The sequence below is a fragment of the Otolemur garnettii genome, unplaced genomic scaffold (genome assembly GCF_000181295.1).
Source record: "Otolemur garnettii isolate 467f Iridium unplaced genomic scaffold, OtoGar3 scaffold00067, whole genome shotgun sequence".
NCBI lineage: Eukaryota > Metazoa > Chordata > Mammalia > Primates > Galagidae > Otolemur > Otolemur garnettii.
The window spans coordinates 7,099,891-7,122,260 of NW_003852462.1; the positions used below are offsets into that span (position 1 = coordinate 7,099,891).

General features: G+C 38.9%; 1 protein-coding gene across 3 annotated transcripts in view; it reads left to right on the forward strand.

Moving 5' to 3' along the window:
- KIF1B (kinesin family member 1B) overlaps positions 1–22,370 on the forward strand; it is a 161,503-nt gene that overhangs the window by 40,253 nt on the left and 98,880 nt on the right. For all 3 annotated transcript variants that reach the window (XM_023515228.1, XM_012807292.2, XM_012807291.2), the window contains exons 5-13: positions 460–525; positions 4,230–4,408; positions 5,261–5,372; positions 7,767–7,844; positions 8,686–8,751; positions 13,017–13,092; positions 14,015–14,093; positions 15,570–15,712; positions 19,907–20,040. In XM_023515228.1, coding sequence (XP_023370996.1) covers positions 460–525; positions 4,230–4,408; positions 5,261–5,372; positions 7,767–7,844; positions 8,686–8,751; positions 13,017–13,092; positions 14,015–14,093; positions 15,570–15,712; positions 19,907–20,040 — 933 coding nt within the window. The remainder of the gene's footprint in view (positions 1–459; positions 526–4,229; positions 4,409–5,260; positions 5,373–7,766; positions 7,845–8,685; positions 8,752–13,016; positions 13,093–14,014; positions 14,094–15,569; positions 15,713–19,906; positions 20,041–22,370) is intronic.

The window sequence follows — 22,370 nt, forward strand, 5'->3', positions numbered from 1 at the left end:
CCAGGAGTTGGAGGTTGCTGTGAGCTGTGATGCCATAGCACTTTACCCAGGGCGACAGCTTGAGGCTCTGTCTCAAAAAAAAAAAATTTTTTTTTTCTTTTTATCCTTATTCTGTTTTTCTGTTCCTTTTATTTTCACATATTTTATTTTGCTTTTAAAACTTTTTTGTTAAAAACTAAGACATAGACAACATACATTAGCCCAGGCCCACATAGGGTCAGGATCATGAAAACATGAGTAGGCAATAGGAGTTTTTTGGGACCATTATGTACTCATGGTCTGTCAATGACTGGTTTTGTTATGCAGCGCAAGACTGTATTTTATTCCAGGTACCGCTGGTACCTTGGTGGTGTTGATGACGTCCGAGTCTTGGGAGGGAGAGGGCCTGATTGACTTTGCAGGCAGGATAACGTAACTGTCTCTCATTGGTGCTCTTTACGCCTCTTCTCTGCTTTCCAGTTATGTGAAGAGCTGTTTGAGAAAATCAATGACAACTGTAATGAAGAAATGTCCTACTCTGTAGAGGTGAGTCTAGCCGTGAGTTGAAGCCAGAGGCCCCTCAAATGTTACTTTTTCGTTTCTTTAGCAGGTTGTCTACCAGTGGTTTGATCATTACTTTTAAATGGGTTTAAATTATGACTGTGCTACAGATCACTTAACCATTCCCTTAATTTTGTACTTTTAGGCTATTTCTATGTTCGGTTATGATGAATAGTGTTACATCTTTGTTTATATGTCTGTGTATTTATTTTTGGTTATTACCTGTCTTTTTGTGTATATCTTAGTTGTTAAGTAATATGTTGAAATTGCCAAATGGCTTTTTAGAAAGAAGGGTTATAATCAATTTTCAGTTCTACCAGGAGAATATAAGCACCTAGTATGCCCTTGCCCTTCAACCAAATGAAGTTAGTATTTTCATTTGTTAATCCATTCATGGATCCATGGGGGAATTTTTCTCTTAACTTAAATTTGAATGTCTGTGATTATTAGTGTGGTCGAATGTGTTGTAAATTATGCATGTACCTGTTTACATTTTGGGAATCCAGTGTTTTTTAAATTTATATATGAACTTGTCCCCTTTAATACAGTTAATAATGATTTTTGTCAGGTACATGTTTTAAATATATATGTAGTCAAATCCCCACCCGCCCCTTATTAATTGCTTATAAGCTTGGGAAATTATTCTATTTCCAGTGTTCACCCTAGCTGCTTCAGGAAAAGGGTTATAGGATTACTCTGTACACATTAGTTTATTTGATAAACATTCCCTCTTTTTTGTGTGTGCTTTATGAAGTTGTTCTTTTACACACACACACACACGCCCCTTTCCTATATTCAGTTTCATTCATAGTAACTCAAGTTATTAAAGTATTCTATTAATCATGAGCCTGATGTTCTGAAAAATTAAGCTGCTTTGAAAGCAAATTCTAGGGTCTCTTTTTTTTCCTAGTGTGTGTTTTGATTTTCTGTAGGACTTGCACAATTCCTAGTTGATCCACTTAGTTGCTTTTATTTTTTAACCTATAAAGTATTGACAGATTTATAAATTTTAAACTTCTGTCTTGGGACTACCATATACCCAAAGAGAAATGTGCTGCTCTAAGAATATTTTGTGTTAAAATGAATTTTCTAAATAGTTTGTCTCATTACTATTGCTTTTTGAAGCAGGTGATAGAATTTTTGAGCTTATAGTTAATCAAAGAAGATGCCATTTTCTTTTACATGAGTCATAGTTGACAGGTTGGCTTGGAGTAAAGCGTAGATCCTCACGGGCACTGCTGTTCCTTCCACGTGGCTGGACCTCTCTAACTCCTCTCTCACTTCTCTTCCTTTTTATTCTGCTCCACCACACTGGCTTTTTTTGCTATTTCTAGAACACACCAGAACTATTTTTGCCTCAGAGACTTACATTTACTTTTCCTTCTGCCTGACATGTTCTCCTCCTGGATATCTGAATTCCTCACCTCCTTCAAATCTGCTCAACTCTCGCTCTTGCTGACCTTGCCCAGCTTTTAAAATCATACCACATGCTCTCTACTCTAGCACTCCTTATCTCCCTCACCCTGTTCTACTTTCTGTTTTCCAAAGAACTTCTCATATTCTAACATGGAAAGTTACCTATTTTTTATGTTGGCTTATTTTCAGGTTCCTTCACTAGAATCATAAGCTTGGTGGGGCAGGGATTTTTGTCTGTTTTATTTAGTGATGTTTGCCAAGTGTCCAGAAAAGTGCCTGGAAGAGAATGGTGCTTAGTGAATTGATTCTGCCAAGTGGGGTCTGGAATGGTTGGTACAGAAGTAAAAGGCTGGTGGTACCTTCGGGTGGATTCACATACCAGAGAATACGGAATGGAGCATGTGACCGTTACCCAGATTATTAGTCTCACACCTATCTGAAAATGGCCAAGTGTTCCCCAAGATGTAGTATCTTCCTGGGATTCAAGATTGTTTGTGCAAATTTAAGTACACAAAAGTGATGAAAGTACTATTTCACTTTCTAGGAAAACTTGCTTCAAAAAAGATATTTGTTGTCCTCTTAGCTTACTCTCATAATATTGAAGATCTATTACTTCATCTTTTAAAGTTCTCAACTTTTTAAACTGGTTTTAAAATATCTTGTAAAAATTCAGTCAGATCAGAGACTGAATGAAAAAAAATGATAGCAGAATTAAAGATAAGGTTTTATTTCAAACACTCTGGAAATTTATAGAAGTTTAAAGTTGAGCAATGCAGAAGTTACACTGTATGCTTGAAAGGCTCAGTGACACAGAAGGATCTGCTTCCCCTGAGATCCCATAATACAGCCGGTTGTGGTGAATTTACCCCAGTTCAGAGCTTGTTTGCTTAGAAATCTAGTTTTATAGATATGTCAGGAGTAGAACCATCCTTCAGAGTCAGACTCGGGTAAAGCTCCTTTGGCTGATGTTATAAAACCAACATGTTGGTTTGTTATTTTCCCATGAAAAGTAACTATTACCCAGGCCAGAATACTCACATTTACAGGACTGGTGACTAGTATATTAACCTTTTCATAGACAGACCTCTACAGGGTGTCCCATAGGTGGCCATACATAGGGAAAATGGGAAATTATAGCTAAATGTACCTTTATGTACAAAATATTCATTATAGAGTTTTGTAGAAAATTTCTAAAATATTCTCTACATGTTGGCCACCTCTTTGTAAAATTTTATAATGAATGTTGTGTAAATAAGGTACATTTACCTAGTTTCCCATTTTCCCTATGTATGGTGACTTTATGGGTAACTTTGGGGCTACCCTGTATTGGAATCCTGTTGTTTGGTGAGCATGGAATTATAAGGAGGGGAGTTGATTTGATAAATTAAATGTTTACTTGCTTTGATTAAGAAATGATAGCCTGATGCATTCATTATTATGATAAGAATGGTTCTGCTGGGCTGGGCACAGTGGCTTACACCTATAATCCCAGCACTCTGGGAGGCCAAGGTGAGTGGATTGCTTGAGCTAAGGAGTTCAAGACCAGCCTAAGCCACAGTGAGACCTTGCCTCTAGAAATAGCTGGGAGTTGTGGCAGGTGCTTGTATTCCCAGGTACTCAGTTTGAGTTGCTGTGAGCTATGACACTGTGGCACTCTACTGAGGGTGACAAAGTGAGACTCTGTCTCAAAAAAAAAAAAAAGAAAGAAAAAGAAAAATAGAATGGTTCTGTTGATGGAATGGAAATTTATGAAATTAAAAAAAATTCCTGTCACCTATTAGCTTCCTTGATGACCAACCCCCTCCCCTTCTGGTGCATACATTGTTCATAGTTAGTAGCAAAGTGGCCAGTCTTAAAGAATTAAAGTCAGCGTCCTTGCTCCGGAATATTGATATTGTACCTTGGTTGTAACTTTGGATAGAAGTCTTATTTCCAAGCTCTTGGAGTAACCTTAGTGTAAAAGCCTGATGACTGACAACAGTGTGCATTTAAAAAACACTGACAACTGATTGCTACTAAAATATGTTATTTTCCTAAGGTAAGTAGCAGCCACTATGCATTAGACGTAAAACTCTGAGGTTAGAAGGCTGGCTGTAACCTACGTAGTGTGAAATCTGTGCATATTGTTAGTAGAATAAAAGGGTCTAGAACTATAGCATTTCTCTTTGTAAAGGTTGCTAATTTCTAATGATGGGGCTTTTAATAAGAAATCTTTTTACTGTATGTAATTTCTTTTTTGAATCTTGTAATCTACTTTAATAATTTGTTCCTAGGTGAGCTACATGGAAATTTACTGTGAGAGAGTGAGAGATTTGCTTAATCCAAAAAACAAAGGTAATTTGCGTGTTCGTGAACACCCCCTTCTGGGACCCTACGTAGAGGATCTGTCAAAGCTGGCAGTCACTTCGTACACAGACATCGCTGACCTCATGGATGCTGGGAACAAAGCCAGGTACGGGAGGAAATAGACGAATGACTGAGGTCTTGGCACATTTTGAGAGCCATTGTTCCCAGTTAGGATTTGAGGCCATATTTATAGAGATGGATGTTGCTTTAATTGTGCTCCTTTGGCTATGCAGGAGGGGTGAGGGATTCAGCACACTGAACATCTTTCTTCTCATCAAAACAGTGTATTGCTAAAATATGTTGGAACTTTGGTTAAGTTTTACTCATAGGTTTTGATCAAATCATGGTAGAATGTTAGTCATCATGTATGAAAGTGGCTGTAGTAGTAATTAATTCTGAAATAAATGAGCGCCAATAAAGAATAGAAATTACGTGTATCGGTGGTTTCTAAAGGAATAGCTGGAATATAAAAAACAGTTCTGATAGGGTGCCTTTGGAGTTGGAAGGTAACCTGGGGAGCCCACAGATTTTTTTTGTTTGTTGGTTTGTTTTTTTGAAACAAGAGGCTCACTCTGTCACCCACAGAACAGATCCTCTTGCCTCAGCCTCGCAAGTAGCTGGGACTATAGGCGCCTGCTATGATACCCAGCTAATTTTTCTATTTTCAGTAGAAATGGGGTCTCACTTTTGCTCAGTCTGGTCTTGAACTCCTGAGCTCAAGCAAACCACCTGCCTTGGCCTCCCAGAGTGCTAGGGTTACAGGTATGAGCCACCTAGCCCAGCTCACAAATAAGGCAGTATTGAGCTAGAGCAATTATATGAGTGACACTCTCGCAATTTGTGAATAAGTTTCAGACTATTGCTTGTGATTGTTATGCTTATGACGTGGAGTCTGCTCTCCATTTTAACTCTCATCTAAGAATTCTATTTTCATGTTGTCACCTTTATGTTTATTTAGGACAGTGGCAGCGACCAACATGAATGAAACCAGTAGCCGTTCCCACGCTGTGTTTACCATTGTTTTCACCCAGAAGAAACATGATGCTGAGACTAACCTTTCCACTGAGAAGGTAGGAGAACTGCAGTCTCTGGGATTGAGTTGTGAAGAATAACGATTTTGAGAAATCCTTTTTGCTATCCTCTGCATTTTGTAGAAGGAAAGAAGGTTGCTCTTTTACTTAATGGAGGTGATATCATTTTTCTTTGACTTTACACCAGTTTGCAGCATGAGTCCTTAAATAAAGAATAGAATTAAGGAAAAAGTAGGCCTAGTGTGGTGATCCATGCTTATAATTCCATTACTTTGAGAGGCTGAGGCAGGATGATTGCCTGAAGTCAGGAGTTTGAGACCAGTCTGGGGAACACAGCAAGACTTGGTCTCTACTAAGTAAGAAAAATTTACTGGGTGTGGTAGCATGTGCCTGTGGTCCAGCTACTTGAAAAGCTCAGGTAGGAGGATCTCTTGAGTGCGGGAGTTCAAGGCTTTAGTGAGGTATGATCATATCACTGCACTCCAGCCTGGGTGACAGAGTGAGACCCTGTCTGTAAAAACCTTTAAAAAATAAAAAAATAAAAATTAAAAAAAAGGCTCAGAACCTGTAGCTCAGCGGCTAGGGCACCAGCCACATACGTGGGAGCTGGCAGTTTTGAATCCAGCCTGGGCCTGCCAAACAACAATGACAATACAACCAAAAAATAGCCAGGCATTGTGGTGGGCGCCTGTAGTCCCATCTATTTGGGATCCTAAGGCAAGAGAATAGCTTAAGCCTAAGAGTTGAAGGTTGCTGTGAGCTGTGACACCATGGCACTCTACCAAGGGCAACATAGTGAGACTCTGTCTCAAAGAAAAAAAAAGAAAAAACAGTCAAATCTCAAAAACTACTCTGCAAGACAATTAAATAGTTTTGTGGGAGGCTGAGGCAAGAGTCTCACCTAAGCCTAGGAGCTGGAAGGTTGTTGTGAGCTGTGATACTACAGCACTCTACCGAGGGCGATAATGTGAAACTCTATCTCTACAAAAAAAAAGTTTTGTGGGAGGAAGAAAGAACCTTTCAGTTATTAGCCTCTGGTGTGTATATTCCATTTTTCTTTCTTTGAGCTCTGATAAATAATGTTACTATGGGATTAAATGTTCAGGTAGATGATGAGGCAGATATGTTTTATTCCTAAAAAATAACTCCATAATCATTCTCATGTGCTTCAAATAACTTTGCTTATTAATTTCTCATTTTATTCACTAGTAATATTATAGACTTTGGAATTAGACTGCTTGCTTTGAATCCTGATTCTGCCACTTCTGAGCTATTACCTTGAACAAATTACTCGACCTCTTTATGCCTCAGTTTCCCCATCTGCAACAAGCTCATAAGGTTTAAAAAAAATATTTATTCATTTGTCTCTTTTTTTTTTTTGCAGTTATTGGGTGGGGCTGGGTTTGAACCTGCCACCTGCAGCATATGGGACCGGTGCCCTACCTTTTTGAGCCACAGGTGCCACCCTTACATTTTATTTTTTTTTTGGAGACAGAGTCTCACTTTATTGCCCTCAGTAGAATGCCGTGGTGTTACATAGCTCATAGCAGCGTCCAATTCCTGGGCTTAGGTGATTCTCTTGCCTTAGTCTCCCAAGTAGCTGGGACTACAGGCGCCTGCCACAATGCCCAGCCATTTTTTTGTCGCAGTTTGGCCGGGGCTGGGTTTGAACCTGCCACCCTCCATATATGGGGCTGGTGCCCTACCAGCTGAGCCACAGGCACCACCCAAGTCTCCATCTTTTTAAATGGCTGAATAGTATTCCAAGGTGTATGTATATCACAGCTTCCTGGGTTGGTGGGCATTTAGGTTGTCTCCACATTTGCTTTTTTTTTTTACACAGAGTTTCACTATGTCGTGCTCGGTAGAGTGCCATGGTGGTCACAGCTCACAGCAACCTCAAACTCTTGGGTTTACGCGATTCTCTTGCCTCACCCTCCCAAGTACCTAGGACTATAGCCGCCTGCGACAATGTCCAGCTATTTTTTGATTGCACTTGTCATTGTTGTTTAGCTGGCCTACACTGAGTTCAAACCTGCCAGCCTTGGTTGGTGTATGTGGCTGGTGCCATAACCAATGTGCTACCACTGTGCTACCAGCGCCAAGCCCACATTTTGGTTTCTTTTTTTCTTTCTTTCTTTTTTTAAAGAGACAGGGTCTCATACTCTTACTCAAGCTGGAGTGCAGTGGTGTGCACACAGCTCACTGTCATTTCAGCCTCCTGGGCTCCCCAGTAGCTAGGACTTGTAAATAGGTGTGTACCAACATACCTGGCTAATTACTTATTTTTAATTTTTTTTAGAGACAGGTCCATACCTTAATCTTTTAAAATATTTTCTTTTTTTTTTGGCCCGAGCTGCGTTTGAACCCGTCACTGTTTTGCTACTGCTTTGCTTATTTTGGAATTGCCCTCATGTTATTGTTCTTTATCAGGTCAGTAAAATCAGCTTGGTGGATCTAGCGGGAAGTGAACGTGCTGATTCAACTGGTGCCAAAGGGACTCGATTAAAGGTATTTATTTTACCAGATAAGTGGCCTAGTCAATAAATGTTCTGTAAGATGAGTCAGCAAACTATGGCAAGTGGGCCAAATCCAGCCCACCATTTGTTTTTGTAAATAAAGCTTTATTGAGGCATAGCTGCACCCATCCATTCCTTTATGTATCCTCTCTGGCTGCTTTGGCACTGCAGTGGCAGAGTTGTGACAGAGATCATATGGCCCACAAAACCTAAAATAATTTTTATCTGACCTTTTAAAGAAAAAATTTGCTAATTCCTAATCTGACTTCAATGGAACAATAAGTTGTATAACAAGAATAGTCAGGGAGGACTTCATGATAAAGTTACAGGGTTGAATTGCATTTTTGAAGAACAGGCAGAATTTATTAGGATGGAAATCAGAGACAGCAATGGGAATAGTACACATAATACCCAGAGGTGAGAACAAGCATGGACTTTGGTAGAAGTACTACTTCACAAGAGCAGAACTTTCATATTGGTGAGTTGTAGGAAGAAAGCTGCGTCTGTAAGGTTTTGGAACACAAATTTCTTGAAGATGCTTTAGGCTGTGAGTTAGGCTTATGGTCCAAACGTGTTATCATGTGGAGAGAGGAAAGATTGTCTAAAGTAGAACTTGTCATAAATAAATAGGCTATTTCATAGAAACAAATTACTTTTTAGTATAAATAGGAATATAATTCGTACTTGCTTATACTATTTGCCTCAATTAATTGGGACATACATAAAATAAAACTATCTTAAAAAACAATATGGCAAATGCATTTTATATTCTATATAATTTGGCAGTGGTAGAACTGAATCATAATTCATTCATGTTTGTTATTTCCTTTTAGGAAGGAGCAAATATTAATAAGTCTCTTACAACTTTGGGCAAAGTCATTTCAGCTTTGGCAGAGGTGGTAAGTTTTATACTTCAATTATAAGGAGGAATTTGTCTGCTGAGCAAATTGATTGGATGATATTTTATGACGGTATATGAGGCTGTCCTTTACTGGTCTTTTCTGTGTAACCTTACCTTTCTTCCTTTAGAGCTTTTCAGGTAAGATACTGGGTATAACACATTTTGACTTTGTCCTGAAAATAAAAGAGATTAAGGGGAATAAAAGTAGATGTGTAAAAGCTTGCAAAGACTGAGATCTGACTCATTTTTTGAGCCTTATTTTACGTAAGCACCGGGCGCTGATTATGCCGCTGACGCTCTCTTACTGCATCTCTCTCACAGAAACCTTGTTTTCCGACACAGTCTTTTCTAAAGACTCTTTTGAGTATTTGACTTTGGTGAATGTTGTTGATTTTGGGACCAACAGTATTTTTTTCAAATACTGTAAAACCTTTGTTAAGTTGATCACCGAAGGGACTGTAACAAAATGGCCAACATACAGAGATGGTCAACATAGGAAACTGGGCCTCCTATACTGAACTGTACATGTGGTGTGTGTCTGGTCTACGAAAATTAGGTCAACTTAAGGAGATGGTCAGTCTAGGGAAGGAGTCAACTGTGGAGGTTTGGGTGCAGTTCTTTTTTTTCTATTCCTTAATTAACAGTGGGACATAAAAGCTTAAACAATTTTTATATAAGGGATTTCATTATTTAGATTAGAAGCTGAGTAATTATGTGCTCTAGTTTAATTCCTCATTTAAATTGCTGAAAAGAATGAAATGTTCTCTTGCTCATCTCTGATCTGTGACTTAAAATTTAAACAAAATATTGTTTTCTATTTAGAGGCTTATCCTGTGTTCTTGTTTTTTCCTTTAAATGCTTTCATCCGTAGGATAACTGCACCAGCAAGGTATGGTGGAGATGGGTAGAGATGAACTAGCTATAGAATCGACTGTTATGGTTTTAAATTCTCAGCAGGATGTATGGAGGCCTAACTAGGAATGGAGCCTTCAGAATCTTTCTGTCATTTGTTTTCTGGCTCTAAAACAGGGTTCCTCAAACTTTTTAAACAGGGGGCCAGTTCACTGTCCCTCAGACTGTTGGAGGGCTGGACTGTGGGCCCCAGGACGAGTCAGCAGCTCAGCAGGACAGGCAGCAGTGGCAAAAACACTCCACAGGCCAGATAATTGTCCTAGGAGGGCTGCCTGTGGCCCACGGGCTGTAGTTTGAGGACGCCTGTTCTAGAATTTAGAATGGCTGTTTAGGGTGACCATGAATCATGAGACTTCACACCAAAGTTAATTTAGAGAATATGAAGAAATTAAGAATAAAGGAGTAAGAGATATTTGAGGATGTTTTCACATTATCTTCATACTGTTTCTCCTAGTGATCTTGACGATTTTAAAACCATTTGAAAGGACAATAAATGTTTTAAGGATACCATTCTAAAACATAGCTGGCTTCTTGAAATTATTAGTGTATATTTTCTAAAACTTCTTTATATTATTTTACTTGTTTTTCACTGGGAAAGTTCATGGATAATTTAAACATTAAAAACATTTTTTTCTTTTTGGTTCTACATAAAGTAAAGGCTGTAGAGTCAAGTTAAACTCTTAACTGCATCTCAAAAACATATCATAGATTTTTACCCAGATTCTATAGATTTTTCTCTTCCTTATTTTTCTTCGTAAACACTCTAAAGTTCATTAGTACTCCTTTGCTTGAGTAATATTTAGAACACCTAACCATTTGTTATGAATCATAGGAGTAAAATTGGGGATAGAGGTAGTATTTACATTGAAATATCTTATACTGTAGCTGGGCGCTGTGGCGGTTGCCTGTAGTCCCAGCTGCTTGGGAGGCTGAGGCAACAGAATCGCTTAAGCCCAAGAGTTTGAAGTTGCTGTGAGCAGTGATGTCACGGTACTCTACCCATGGCAAGATAGTGACGCTATCTCAGAACAAAGCAAAACAAAACAAAAATGTACTCATCATTCTAACTTGTCCTGTTTGCTTATCTATTAACATCTATTATGAATCACGGAAAGTTTAACAGTTTATGAATGTTTATTAGGCTGTTCTTTCTTGGTAAAGTATCTGTGTATAATCCACATTGCTTTGTGTCACAATAATTCGCAAACTATTTTTTATCCTCAGTTTTGTAAGATCCAGTTTAGTACTTTGAATCTAAGTTTTTATATAACGAGCATAATTTTTAGTAAATTAGATATATTGTTATTTCCACTGGGGAGGAATCAGGCTTATCACCATCTACACTTAACAGTATTTCTTTCTAAAGAAGTCAATGATCTAAATAATGCTTTTTACGTAACTACTGAAGCACATTTGTTTTCGAAGAATGTATGAATGTGAGAACAAATAAGATGAGTTCTATAAGAGAGCAAATAGGAAAGACGTGGGTAAAATTTGGGGTTATTTTCTAATGGAAGGGATTGAATTCTATTTATGCTTCTTAATTTAGCTATTCCATCTTAATCTAATTGACAGAAATGAAAATAGAACATTTTTGGCAGACTGATACTACTTGTTTTTACATTACTGTTTGTGGTCTTTGTAATTAACGTATTTTAAATCGTACATTTTCAGTACTAACCATGGGTAAATAGTATGTTTGGGAACTACAGGAGTATAAACCGAGGGCTTAGGTCTTGAGGATTTTGTAGTGAAGTACAAATGTAAAGTTTGTTCCACTAACATGTGACTGATGGAAAGGCTAATTCTCTCTAGAACTCAGTGCAGTTTAAAATTGAACCTGTTGTTGGAAATAACTTTCTAGTTGGTGAAATGTGCATCTGTGGGTAGAGTGTGTTGGGATGGTGTGGACCTTTGTGATAACAGATGGAATTAAAGTACCGCTTGCCTATTCCTTTTCCTCAAACCAGAGGTCAGCCACTTAGGACTCTTTTTCTGAATACCTATGCTTATGTAAATAGTAGATTATCCTTAGTTTAACCTTGGGTTACACTAGGAATGAATTATAAAGCTGTAGATTGAAGGGGTGATGTTTCTGAGAAAGCCTTGGCTTTGCCTTAGTAGCTTGTTAAGGCATCACAGTACAGTAGTCCACCAGCAGATTTGAGTAGCTTTTATCTGCAAAGCATTTGCATTAATTTTTACTGTAAGAGAATATAATTTTTTTCCGTTTCTGTACTGCCTTTTCATGGTACTTTTTGCTTTATCCTGTGGTAATGAGAAGGGTCATGAAGAGAATAGTCTGAGTAGATTTAATAGAAAAATTACCTAGTCATGTTTATAAGTCTCACTTTCTTAGATCTTTTTACTTTTAGCTCTTTGCTCTAATGGTTTTGGCAGAATTTCCTTTCAAAGAAAGTAAGTGAGCATAAGTTTGCAAAAGTTGCTAGATATGCAGCCGTCTTCTTCATTATTTGGTGGTTAGTCATATAAATTCTTTCTTTCTTTATTTTTTTTTGAGACAGAGTCTCAAGGTGTTGCCCTGGGTAGAGTGCTGTGGCATCATAGCTCACAGAAACCTCCAACTCTTGGGGTCAAGTGATCCTCTTGCCTCAGTTTTTTCTATTTTTAGTAGAGACAGGGTCTTGCTTTTGCTCAGGCTTGTCTCGAACTCATGAGCTCAAGCAATCCACCCTCCTCTGCCTCCCGGAGTGCTAGGATTATAGGCGTGAGCCACTGTGCCCGGCCTGGTTAGCCATATAAATTCATTAAGTAATGAAATGGTAAATGGACATGATGTCGGCAACTTATTCAAATGATTCACTTCACAGGCCAGTGCAGCAGCTCACATGTGGAATGTCAGCGCTTTGGGAGGCAGTGAATCCAAACAGCTGAAATGAGGAGGGGAGGCTGAGGCAGGAGGATCACTTGAGCCCAGGAGTTTGAGGTTGCTGTGAGCTTTGATTGAGCCACTATACTATAGCCTGGGCAATACTGCAAGACTCTGCCTCCAAAAAACCAAAAAACAAAAAGATTCAGGAGAAAAATAGTATAGAAAAGTGGGAAATAACTAAAAGATTATTAGTTAAAGCTGCATAAGGAGTATATGGTAGCTTATTATACCATTCTCTCAACTGTTGTGTATGTTACAAAGTTTTCAAAATAAAATGTAAAAGTAAAAATTACTGTTTACTTTTAAAAAGTAATTGTGAAGAATTGAAACTGTGCATGATAAATTTTAATATTGATGGGGTTGTATGTAATTTGATTTGTTTGGGAATTTTAGACTGATTTGCCTTTCATGTGAATTTTCCCCCTACAATGCTAAGTCTATTCCTTTCTCTTTAACAGAGTAAAAAGAAGAAGAAAACTGATTTTATTCCTTACAGAGATTCTGTACTTACTTGGCTCCTTAGAGAAAATCTAGGTATGTTGACTACTGGTGAAAATTGACTTCGTAATTCTCTTTTTAAAACTGTTTACTGATTATTAGCAGGGTGTTGTGGCGGGTGCCTGTAATCCCAGCTAATTTGGAGGCTGAGGCAAGAGGATCACTTGAGCCCAAGAATTTGAGATTGCTGTGAGCTGTGATGCCACAGCACTCTACCCACGGGACAGAGTAAGACTCTGTCTCAAAACAAAAAGCCAAACAACTGTTTACTAATTATCTTTTGTAATTAATTGTTCCGTGTCTGTTTTGGAGAAGAATAATCTCTAGAGACTCATGCTACTAATTTGAGTGCTCCTTGTCTGTTTTCATTTTTACTCCTGATTATAGCTGGTTAGATTCACTTACTTTTAAACCAGAGTATCCTTCTCATATCTCATATACTTTTGGGCATGAACTGGTAGTAGTTGTCTTTCTGACTCCCACACTTGCTTCAAACTCCTTCTTTTTAGAAGTCTTTTGAAACCCCATGCTCCTTCTAAACCCCGTTCCCCTCTGAGGATTGTCAGTCAATCCTTACTCCTCATTGCTGATATTTTCAGACCTTCAGGTCATTGTTGGTCATTCACTGCTCTTTCTTAGGAAAGAGAGAGAGTGACCAGCTATTCCCAATGTTACTAATAGAAAGAAGGGGCAGAGAATGGACTTTTGGGCTTAATCCCCATCACCAGGGACTTTGAAATTGCTAAGGGCAGTTTTGATAGAGTGCCTGAGATCTCAACTGGAGTGGGTTCAAGACCAAGTGAGAAGAATAGAACCCAAGTACCATGGGGACATTTAAACAATTTGTCTTTTGTTAAATCTTAGGATCTGAAATTGTATTATTAGATTTGACACATTTAATAAAAATTTTCTTTTAAAATGAGTGTGATTTGCGATTTTCCTGATTTATCTTTTTTAGGTGGCAATTCTCGGACTGCAATGGTTGCTGCTCTGAGCCCAGCAGATATCAACTATGATGAAACTTTGAGTACTCTGAGGTACTCTCATATGATCTCAGTAGCTACATAGGCCACACTGTCATCATAGGTCGTTTTATTATACTGTGGATTTTCTTATACATGTGGGTAGTTATTTATATATATAATGATCTCATCCTGTCATAACAGAGAACACTTAGGGAAAAAATGATTTGGCTCATAATGGAATGTACTTGTTTATGATTTTTAGTTTTATTGGGAAAAGCAGAACTTTTTCGCAGGAAAGATGTTAAAATTACTCAAGTTAGAATTTTGGATAACTTGCAGATAATAGTGAACAGTTCTTATAATATTTATTTATTTATTTATTTATTTTTTTTTTTTGAGACAGAGCCTCAAGCTATCCCCCTGGGTAGAGTGCCATGGCGTCACAGCTCAGAGCAACCTCCAACTCCTGGGCTCAAGCGAGTCTCCTGCCTCTGCTTCCTAAGTAGCTGGGACCACAGGCGCCCGCGCCCGGCCATTTTTTGGTTGCAGGCATCATTGTTTGGCGGGCCCGGGCTGGGGATTTGAACCCGCCACCTTAGGTGTATGTGGCTGGCGCCTTAGCTGCTTGAGCCACAGGCGCTGAGCCTATAATATTTATTTTTATAAAAAGACTTATCCCCTTTTTGTGGTGTTTGTCGTTATAGAAATGCTGAAGTCATGCGAAGTAATAAAATTATAGGTACACATAGTGTTAAAAACTTGCCAACAGAGGGCTGTGCCGGTGGCTCAAAGGAGTGGGGCCCTGGCCCCATATACTGGAGGTGGCAGGTTCAAACCCAGCCCGGCCAAAAACTCCAAAAAAAAAAAAAGTTGCCAACAGAATGTTCATTAGCAGAATGTATATGTATAAGTTCTATTCCTTTAATCTGGAAATTTCTATCCTTCTTCCATTAAAGACACCTGATATATGGGCTGGGTGTGGTGGCCCATGCCTGTAATCCTAGCATTCTCTCTAGGAGTCCCAGGCAGGAGGATTGCTTGAGCTTAGGAGTTTAAGACCAGCGTGAGCAAAAAGTAGACCCTGTCTCTCTACTATAAATAGATGTATCAGCTGGGTGTAGTGGGGCATGCCTGTACCCTCAGCTACTCAGGAGGCTGAGGCAGGAGGATTGCCTGAGACCAAAAGTATGGTGATGCCACTGCATTTTACCTGGGGGCAACAAAGTGAGACACTGTCTCTCAAAAAAAAAAAACAAAACAAAAACCAAGGCCCTTGATAATGGAGGGAACATGCCATAGTCTGACAAATTGGGTTTGAGTCCTCTCTCTGGTATTTATTTCCATTGTGATCTTGGGCAAATCACTTAAATTCATCTGTGCCTTTTTCCTTATCTTTATAAGGTACTATAAAGCTTTATACAAATGTATTATTTATCAAGGCTCATAAAATATGTAAACAGGATGCTTGATTTAGAAATAATAGTAGGTTATTTATGAGAAGTAGAATATCTGAGAAATGTCAAGAATGAATTTTCCTTTTGAATCTAGATATGCAGATCGTGCAAAGCAAATTAAATGCAATGCTGTTATCAATGAGGATCCCAATGCCAAACTGGTTCGAGAATTAAAGGAGGAGGTAACACGGCTGAAGGACCTTCTTCGTGCACAGGGGCTGGGAGACATTATTGATAGTAAGTGAATTAAGGATTAACACAAAATCTAATACTTACTTTCTTTCTTTCTTTCTTTTTTTTTTGTGCAGTTTTTGGCCGGGGCTGGGTTTGAACCCGCCACCTCTGGCATGTGGGGCCGGTGCCCTACTCCTTTGAGCCACAGGCACCACCCAAAATCTAACACTTTCTTCTTCAGGGTTCTTATGTTTAAAATAAATGTCGATTTAAGGAACTTGATGAAGGTAGATGATAGTGGAATTTTTTTTTCCTTAAAAAACCCAATGAAAATGATCTCTGGATTCCATTCTGTATTGTATACCAGCCTATCCATTTAAACTCATGAAATTAGTTTCTAAAATGTGAACACGTCACTACTTGTATTTTTATTAGAATTGTGTTTTAGATCAAGAGTGAAGTTAATTTGTAATGTTAAACTTATTATTGAGAAATTAATCACATGATAAAAGGATCTGAAGTTGTTGAATGTGTCACTGTGAATTAGTGGAGTGGCAGGAATAGGTGGTGTAGGAAGCCTGCCACTCCTGTCTACTTTCAGAGAAGATTCACCCCTGCCTCCTGTAACATGGTCGACTGTCTTCCCTCCTTAGGAATATGTGAAGGGGAAAATTTGTCCAATTTCTATCAAGTTCAGGAATTCTACTTCCAGAGGGGATTGTTTTGCAATGTTGTCTTAAAATATACTTTTGAAAACTCAGTGATCTGCCTATATAAAAGCTTAATCAGAAGTTCTCTTAAGTGAATTCAATAGATTTTCAAATAGAATAGAATATGGTAGAATATGACTTGTTTAATAAATCGTATATTTTTGATTGCAAAATTAATACTAGATTCCTTGAAATTCCAATAAGATATTCAAGGCCTTTTCTAATTCTTACTGATAAATGCCTCAGTTTACGTGAATACAGTTTATAAAAATGATGATATAGTCTAGGTGTTAACTTTTTCATCTTCCAGATGCCAAATACTGCTCTGTTCCCTCTCTGTGTCACTGCTAAACCTAAACTTTGACCCTTCTTGTATTTTCCCTCTGCTTGCCTTCAGTTGATCCGTTGATCGATGATTACTCTGGAAGTGGAGGCAAATGTGTGTATTTCACGTATTGTTTCTTTCCAGTACTCTGACTTGCTAATCTGCCGCTGCTGGATCAGCCTCAGAATGAGCTTTGCATGCTCGCAGTCCTAACAGGGAAATCCCAGACAGAGCAAAGCTTAGAATCAGAATTGATCCTATTTTTGCCCTTCTTCATTGAGCAAAGCAGTCTTCGCTGGATTTCAGTTACTGGCTTGAGTGAAGTTGAGAGGCTTAGGAATCTCTTGCTTTTGCTCTTCAGTTTGCCCCCATGTGATGATTAAATTACATCCCAAGTCATACATGATGGTGATAGCAATGACAATGACTTGTACTGAGTGTTTGTAACATGCCATGCCTTGTTTGAGGCACCTTGAAGATATTGTTAGTGACTTAAAAAGCTCGGTTATGCTCATTTATCAATATCCTGGAGTGATTCATTTGCCTGAGATCCCGCAGTTTCCACCTGGTTGGGTTGGATGGTGTGATTCCAAGCCCTTGCTTTTAATCATTATTACACTAACACTCGTTTTTCTGCCTCTTGAGTTGTTCCCTTTTTATTTAATATAGGAATCCCTTTTAATTAGCATTATAAATCTGAGGCTTTGTGTACCTAATTAAGGACGATCGAGTTGGCCAAACTCTCTGTGAGCGAGGAGCTCTGTAAATGTTGTGCTGGCACTCACCTGTACTAAGTGGGTTGTATTCATATCTTCTGCCTCAGCTTACTTAATGGTTAGATAAACACTTTCCTCCTTTTCATAAATTACAAATTAAACTTTAAAAAAGTTAAAAGTTAAGTGTTAAGATGTGTGTTTGAAATGAGGACAGTTTATAAAAGACCGTGTGAACTTTATTATCCTTTCCCTATGTCTCATTATGTTAACGAGAAAAGAATTTCTTACCCTGTTAAGGTAATTGATCAGAGAATTGTTAACTTAGATGAAATGAAGAACCTTGATTTCAAGATTAATTTCTAAATTCTTATAGATCTGTTTATTTTTACAAGCAGGCATGTAAGGAGCGTAGTAGACAGTGAGGAAATACATAGGAGAAATTAAATATAGCCCTGGCTGTTGTTAGAAGGTTTGGCCTTGAAGGCCCTGTAATGTGCTAATACTGAGGTGACTCTTGGACTGGAACAGCTCTGTCTGAGATTTCCAAAGCTGAGCAATACTGATATGGAAAAGATGCCTTCTTATTCTTGCTTTTGTGCTCAAGGTGCTTCTACAAGCTTGTTGCCTATACCTCTTTTCTGAGCAGCTATGGCATTTCCTGAAAAACCATGCATGACTAAGCTTTAATTCTGTATCCGTGAAGAAAAGCCGCCCTGACTTCTCAATTTCCATTTTGATCTACTTAGCTTAATTCTCTTAGGGCTTGCATGTGTCCATTGGACCTTTTAAGCTCCATCCATCCTGGTCTTTCCCACCTGCTGCTGTTACCTGGTGGCTAATTTTTTGCACCAGTTCCCAGTCCCGCCTTAAAACATGCCTCTTTGCTTATTTCTGTATGTTCTGTATTTGCAGATGGTGGTTTTCAAACTGTCTTGAAGCAACCAGTGGCCTTTAAAGGGCTTCAGAAACTGGCTTCCATTAAATAGTAGAGATGAATAGACCCAGAGGGAACTAATTATACTTTCTCCAGCTATTTGTATTGACTCAGCTCCTTTAAGGAAGATTTATACTTGTTTTGATATGAATTTTAAGCAATACATATTCTCAATTTTAAAAGTGAGCTGATTTTAAAATTGGAATGCATGAGTACCACTTGCATCTACTTAAGAAGAATGACTAATGAAGGAAAGTACAATAACAAATTAATTTGTTGTTTGTGGCTTTTTAACCAGTACTAAGTTTAAAAGTAAAAGTTACAGTAAATGGAAGTATGTCCCCCAAACTTGGCATTTCATACTAAGAAACAGGCTTACCAGTGACCCCTGATTATAGTGTTAGGCAAAGTAAGGGCCTTACTTAAATAATCAGCCTTATTTTTTGCTTGCTCTGATAGATGAATGGAAATGACCCTGAATCTCATTCATTTCCTAGTTGTCCTTCCCCATTGAGGCAATCATGAGGCATCAGTTGGTCCTGAGATCTTAACCAGGACTTTAGTGAAATTCCTGTCATTTCTATAAATACCTCTCCTTTTTATTTAAGGCGTGTTATAAAAAAACCTTTTAGCATATTAAGATGTTATACAAAGTACCCTGCTGAGTGTGCTGAAAGTTTTATTTTAACTATAACATTTTGGGGGGAAATTTTGGCTGAATTTCATCGAACACTGGACCTGTCTGATACGGATTATTTTTGACGAATAAATAATCGTTGCTTTTCCCTTAATGTTATAAACTAGTAGAATTTAAGAGTAGTGGAAACCTGACAGCCTTGGTGACTTGGAACAATAGAAAGAACAGAAGGAACGTAGTGGGGCACAGTCGCTCATGCCTGTAAACCTTGCACTTTGGGAGGCTGAGGTGGGAGGATCACTTGAAGCCAGGAATTAAGTCCAGCCTGAGCAGCATGGTGAGACCTCCGTCCCTATAGAAAATAGAAAATTTTTCTGACAAATGCATGTAGTCCCAGCTACTGGTGAAGCTGAGCCCAGGACTTTGAGGTTGCTGTTACCTATAATGGTGGCATTGCACTCTAGCCCAGCAACAGAGTGAGACCCTATCTCCAAAAAAAAAAAAAAAAAAAAGAAAGAAAGAATAGAAGGGATGTAGGTTAGCTGTTTAGGGAGAATGCTTAATTAGTATCCCTTAGAGGCTCTGCTTATGCCCTACCAGATATAATGTTAATCTGCATTGGTATTTTTTAGTTTCTCAATGAAGAAATGATAAGCTCTAGGATCAGTATTAAAGAGACGTGTTTTAGAACTGCCATCTAAAACAGTTATATCCTGTCTTTGTTTTATAGCGTGTCTTTGTCTTGGTGCTTAAATGCTGTCCTTTCTTACACCAATGTTCCTTCCTGTCTTTTTTTCTTCCTCTGCTCCTTTCCCTCTTTCCCACTTTTTCTGCCTTCCTTTTTTTCTATCTCCCAGATCTGAAAGATTTTCAGAACAATAAGCATAGGTACTTGCTAGCCTCTGAGAATCAACGCCCTGGCCATTTTTCCACAGCATCCATGGGGTCCCTCACTTCATCCCCATCTTCCTGCTCACTCAATAGTCAAGTGGGCTTGACGTCTGTGACCAGCATTCAGGAGAGGATCATGTCTACCCCTGGAGGAGAAGAAGCCATTGAACGTCTGAAGGTAAGTTACAGTTCAGACGGGTATGAGGTGTTCCATAGAGCTCCACAGGCAGGACTAAGAAAAAAATCACTGAGATTTTGGCTCAACATATGGAGAACCTCCTAACTCTTATAGATGTGCTGAAAAAGAAATTTTCTGCCTTGTAAATTAATTAATTTCTTCTCACCAGAATGCATGAGACTGACATGGCCAGGCAAAGATGGGAGAGCTGCATGGTAGGTCATAGGTTGGTCATGCAGAGTAACTGATTAATAGATATGTGCATTAATTCTGGGTTAGTTTATAAGTCACACTGCAATTGTTTAGCTAGAAGTTTGATTGGAAATAAGTAGTTGAAAACATTTGGCTTCATTTGAAGATGGAATTCTTAGAGATTCATGTTTCTGTTGGTAAATTAAATACACAATTGAGAGAAAGTTTGAGCATTCATACTCTACCAGGGTTTTTCAGAGACACACTAAATTCTTTTTTCTGGAAGTTCACAGAATACTGTGATATCCTATGAGTGCTGCACAGGAAGGACTGTCTCCTCCTGTGCTGGTGCTCACGGAGTCCTGGGGCCATGGTGATGCAGGTGCACTCACTCGTGCACCCAGCCCGTGCTGCTGGAGGGTTTCCTAGCCTATTGCTGACTCTGCCAGATCCTATCTTGACTCTTCCCTTGAGTATGAAAGTTATGAGAAGCAAAGCCTTCTAACTCATAATTTCTTCCCTTCTCCCTCAATGACTACTTTGAATAGACAGTTGTCACCTGTGGTGCTGAGACAAGTTGTACAGGAATCCTACTATCCAAGAGATGACTGCCACAGCATCATCTGCTTTGAAGCAAACATTTTTTTATTCCTCTGCTACTCATCTTCAGCATGATAGTTTGATCCATACCTTTTGGCCTCTATTCAAAAGTGCCAGGGTAAAAGACATGAGGAAGGCAGATTTTTTTTTTTTAAAGAGGCAGGGTCTCACATTGTCACCTGAGCTGGAGTGCAGTGGTACAGTCATAGCTCACTGCAGCCTCAGATTCCTGGACTTAAATGAAGTGATCCTTCCACCTCAACTTCCCAAGAAGCTAGGATTATAGCTATTATTGCTATTTGTTGACTAAAGCCTTAGTCCATAAATGAGATTAACATACCTGGCCAAAGACAATTTTTATTAAGGATCTGGGCAGTCACAGTTGTGCGGCCATCCAGTGGTCCTCTTCATGTTCATTCAGTATTCCCCTCAACTCCTGGTCATTCAAGGACGATTGAGAAAAGCCTGCTGAACCTTCCACCACTGCAAGTGTGTAATTTTGATAGTAGGGGATGCCAGGTGCTTTCATTTAGGTTTTCTGGTGAAGCTGAAAAGATTTTTTTTTTTTTTTGCAGTTTTTGGCTGGGGCTGGGTTTGACCCACCACCTCTGGCATATGGGGCTGGTGCCTTACTCCTTTGAACCACAGGTGCCGCCCTAAAAGATTGTATGAAAGGAAGAATGGGCTTCTGCTTTTTCTTTCTTAATCAGCCTTCCTTTTACTTGGCATTTTACTCCAAAAATACAGTACTTCAGAAACAGAAATAATGATCCTGTTTCTTTTCTCCAAACACGTTAATGCAAAGTAGGTTAAGTTCAGCACCTGCAAAGAGAAGAGAGAGAGAGACATCTTTTTTTTTTTTTAGACATAGTCTCGTTTTGTCACCCTTGGTAGAGTGCCATGATGTCATAGCTCACAGCAACCTCAAACTCTTGGGCTCAAGTGATCCTCTTGCCTCAGCCTCCCAAGTAGCTGGAATACAAGTGCCTGCCACAATGCTCAAGTTTTTTTTTTTTTTTTTTAAAGAGATGGGGTCTCGTTCTTGCTCAGGCTGATCTAAAACTCCTGAGCTCAAGCAATACCTCTGCCTCAGCCTCCCAGAGTATTAGGATTATTGGTGTGAGCCACCATACCTGGCAGACATCTATCTGTTTGAAGCTGTGTGGTTAAGGCTCCACACTCATTTCTCGTAATAGGTGTTGGTGACTGCGTTGCTGTGCAGACCTCTATTTAGAGCCAGGGCAGGAGATAGGGAGCTCGTGGGAATGAGAAGTGAAACTTTCCACTTACTGGGTATTTGATAGAAAATATTCTTTTCATCATATTTTGAAATAAAAACAAAATGTTGTTTTTCTTTGGATTTTCAATTTACTATTTATTAAAGCCTCAGTGCACAAATGAGATTATCTTTTCCTCTGACGTTCATCACAGTGGGATGGAGAAATTTCTCCCTAACTGCCAAGTAGGACCAACTGAAAATAATGTCAAATATTAAGAGTCGAGGCTTGGTGCCTGTGGCTCAAGTGGCTAAGGTGCCA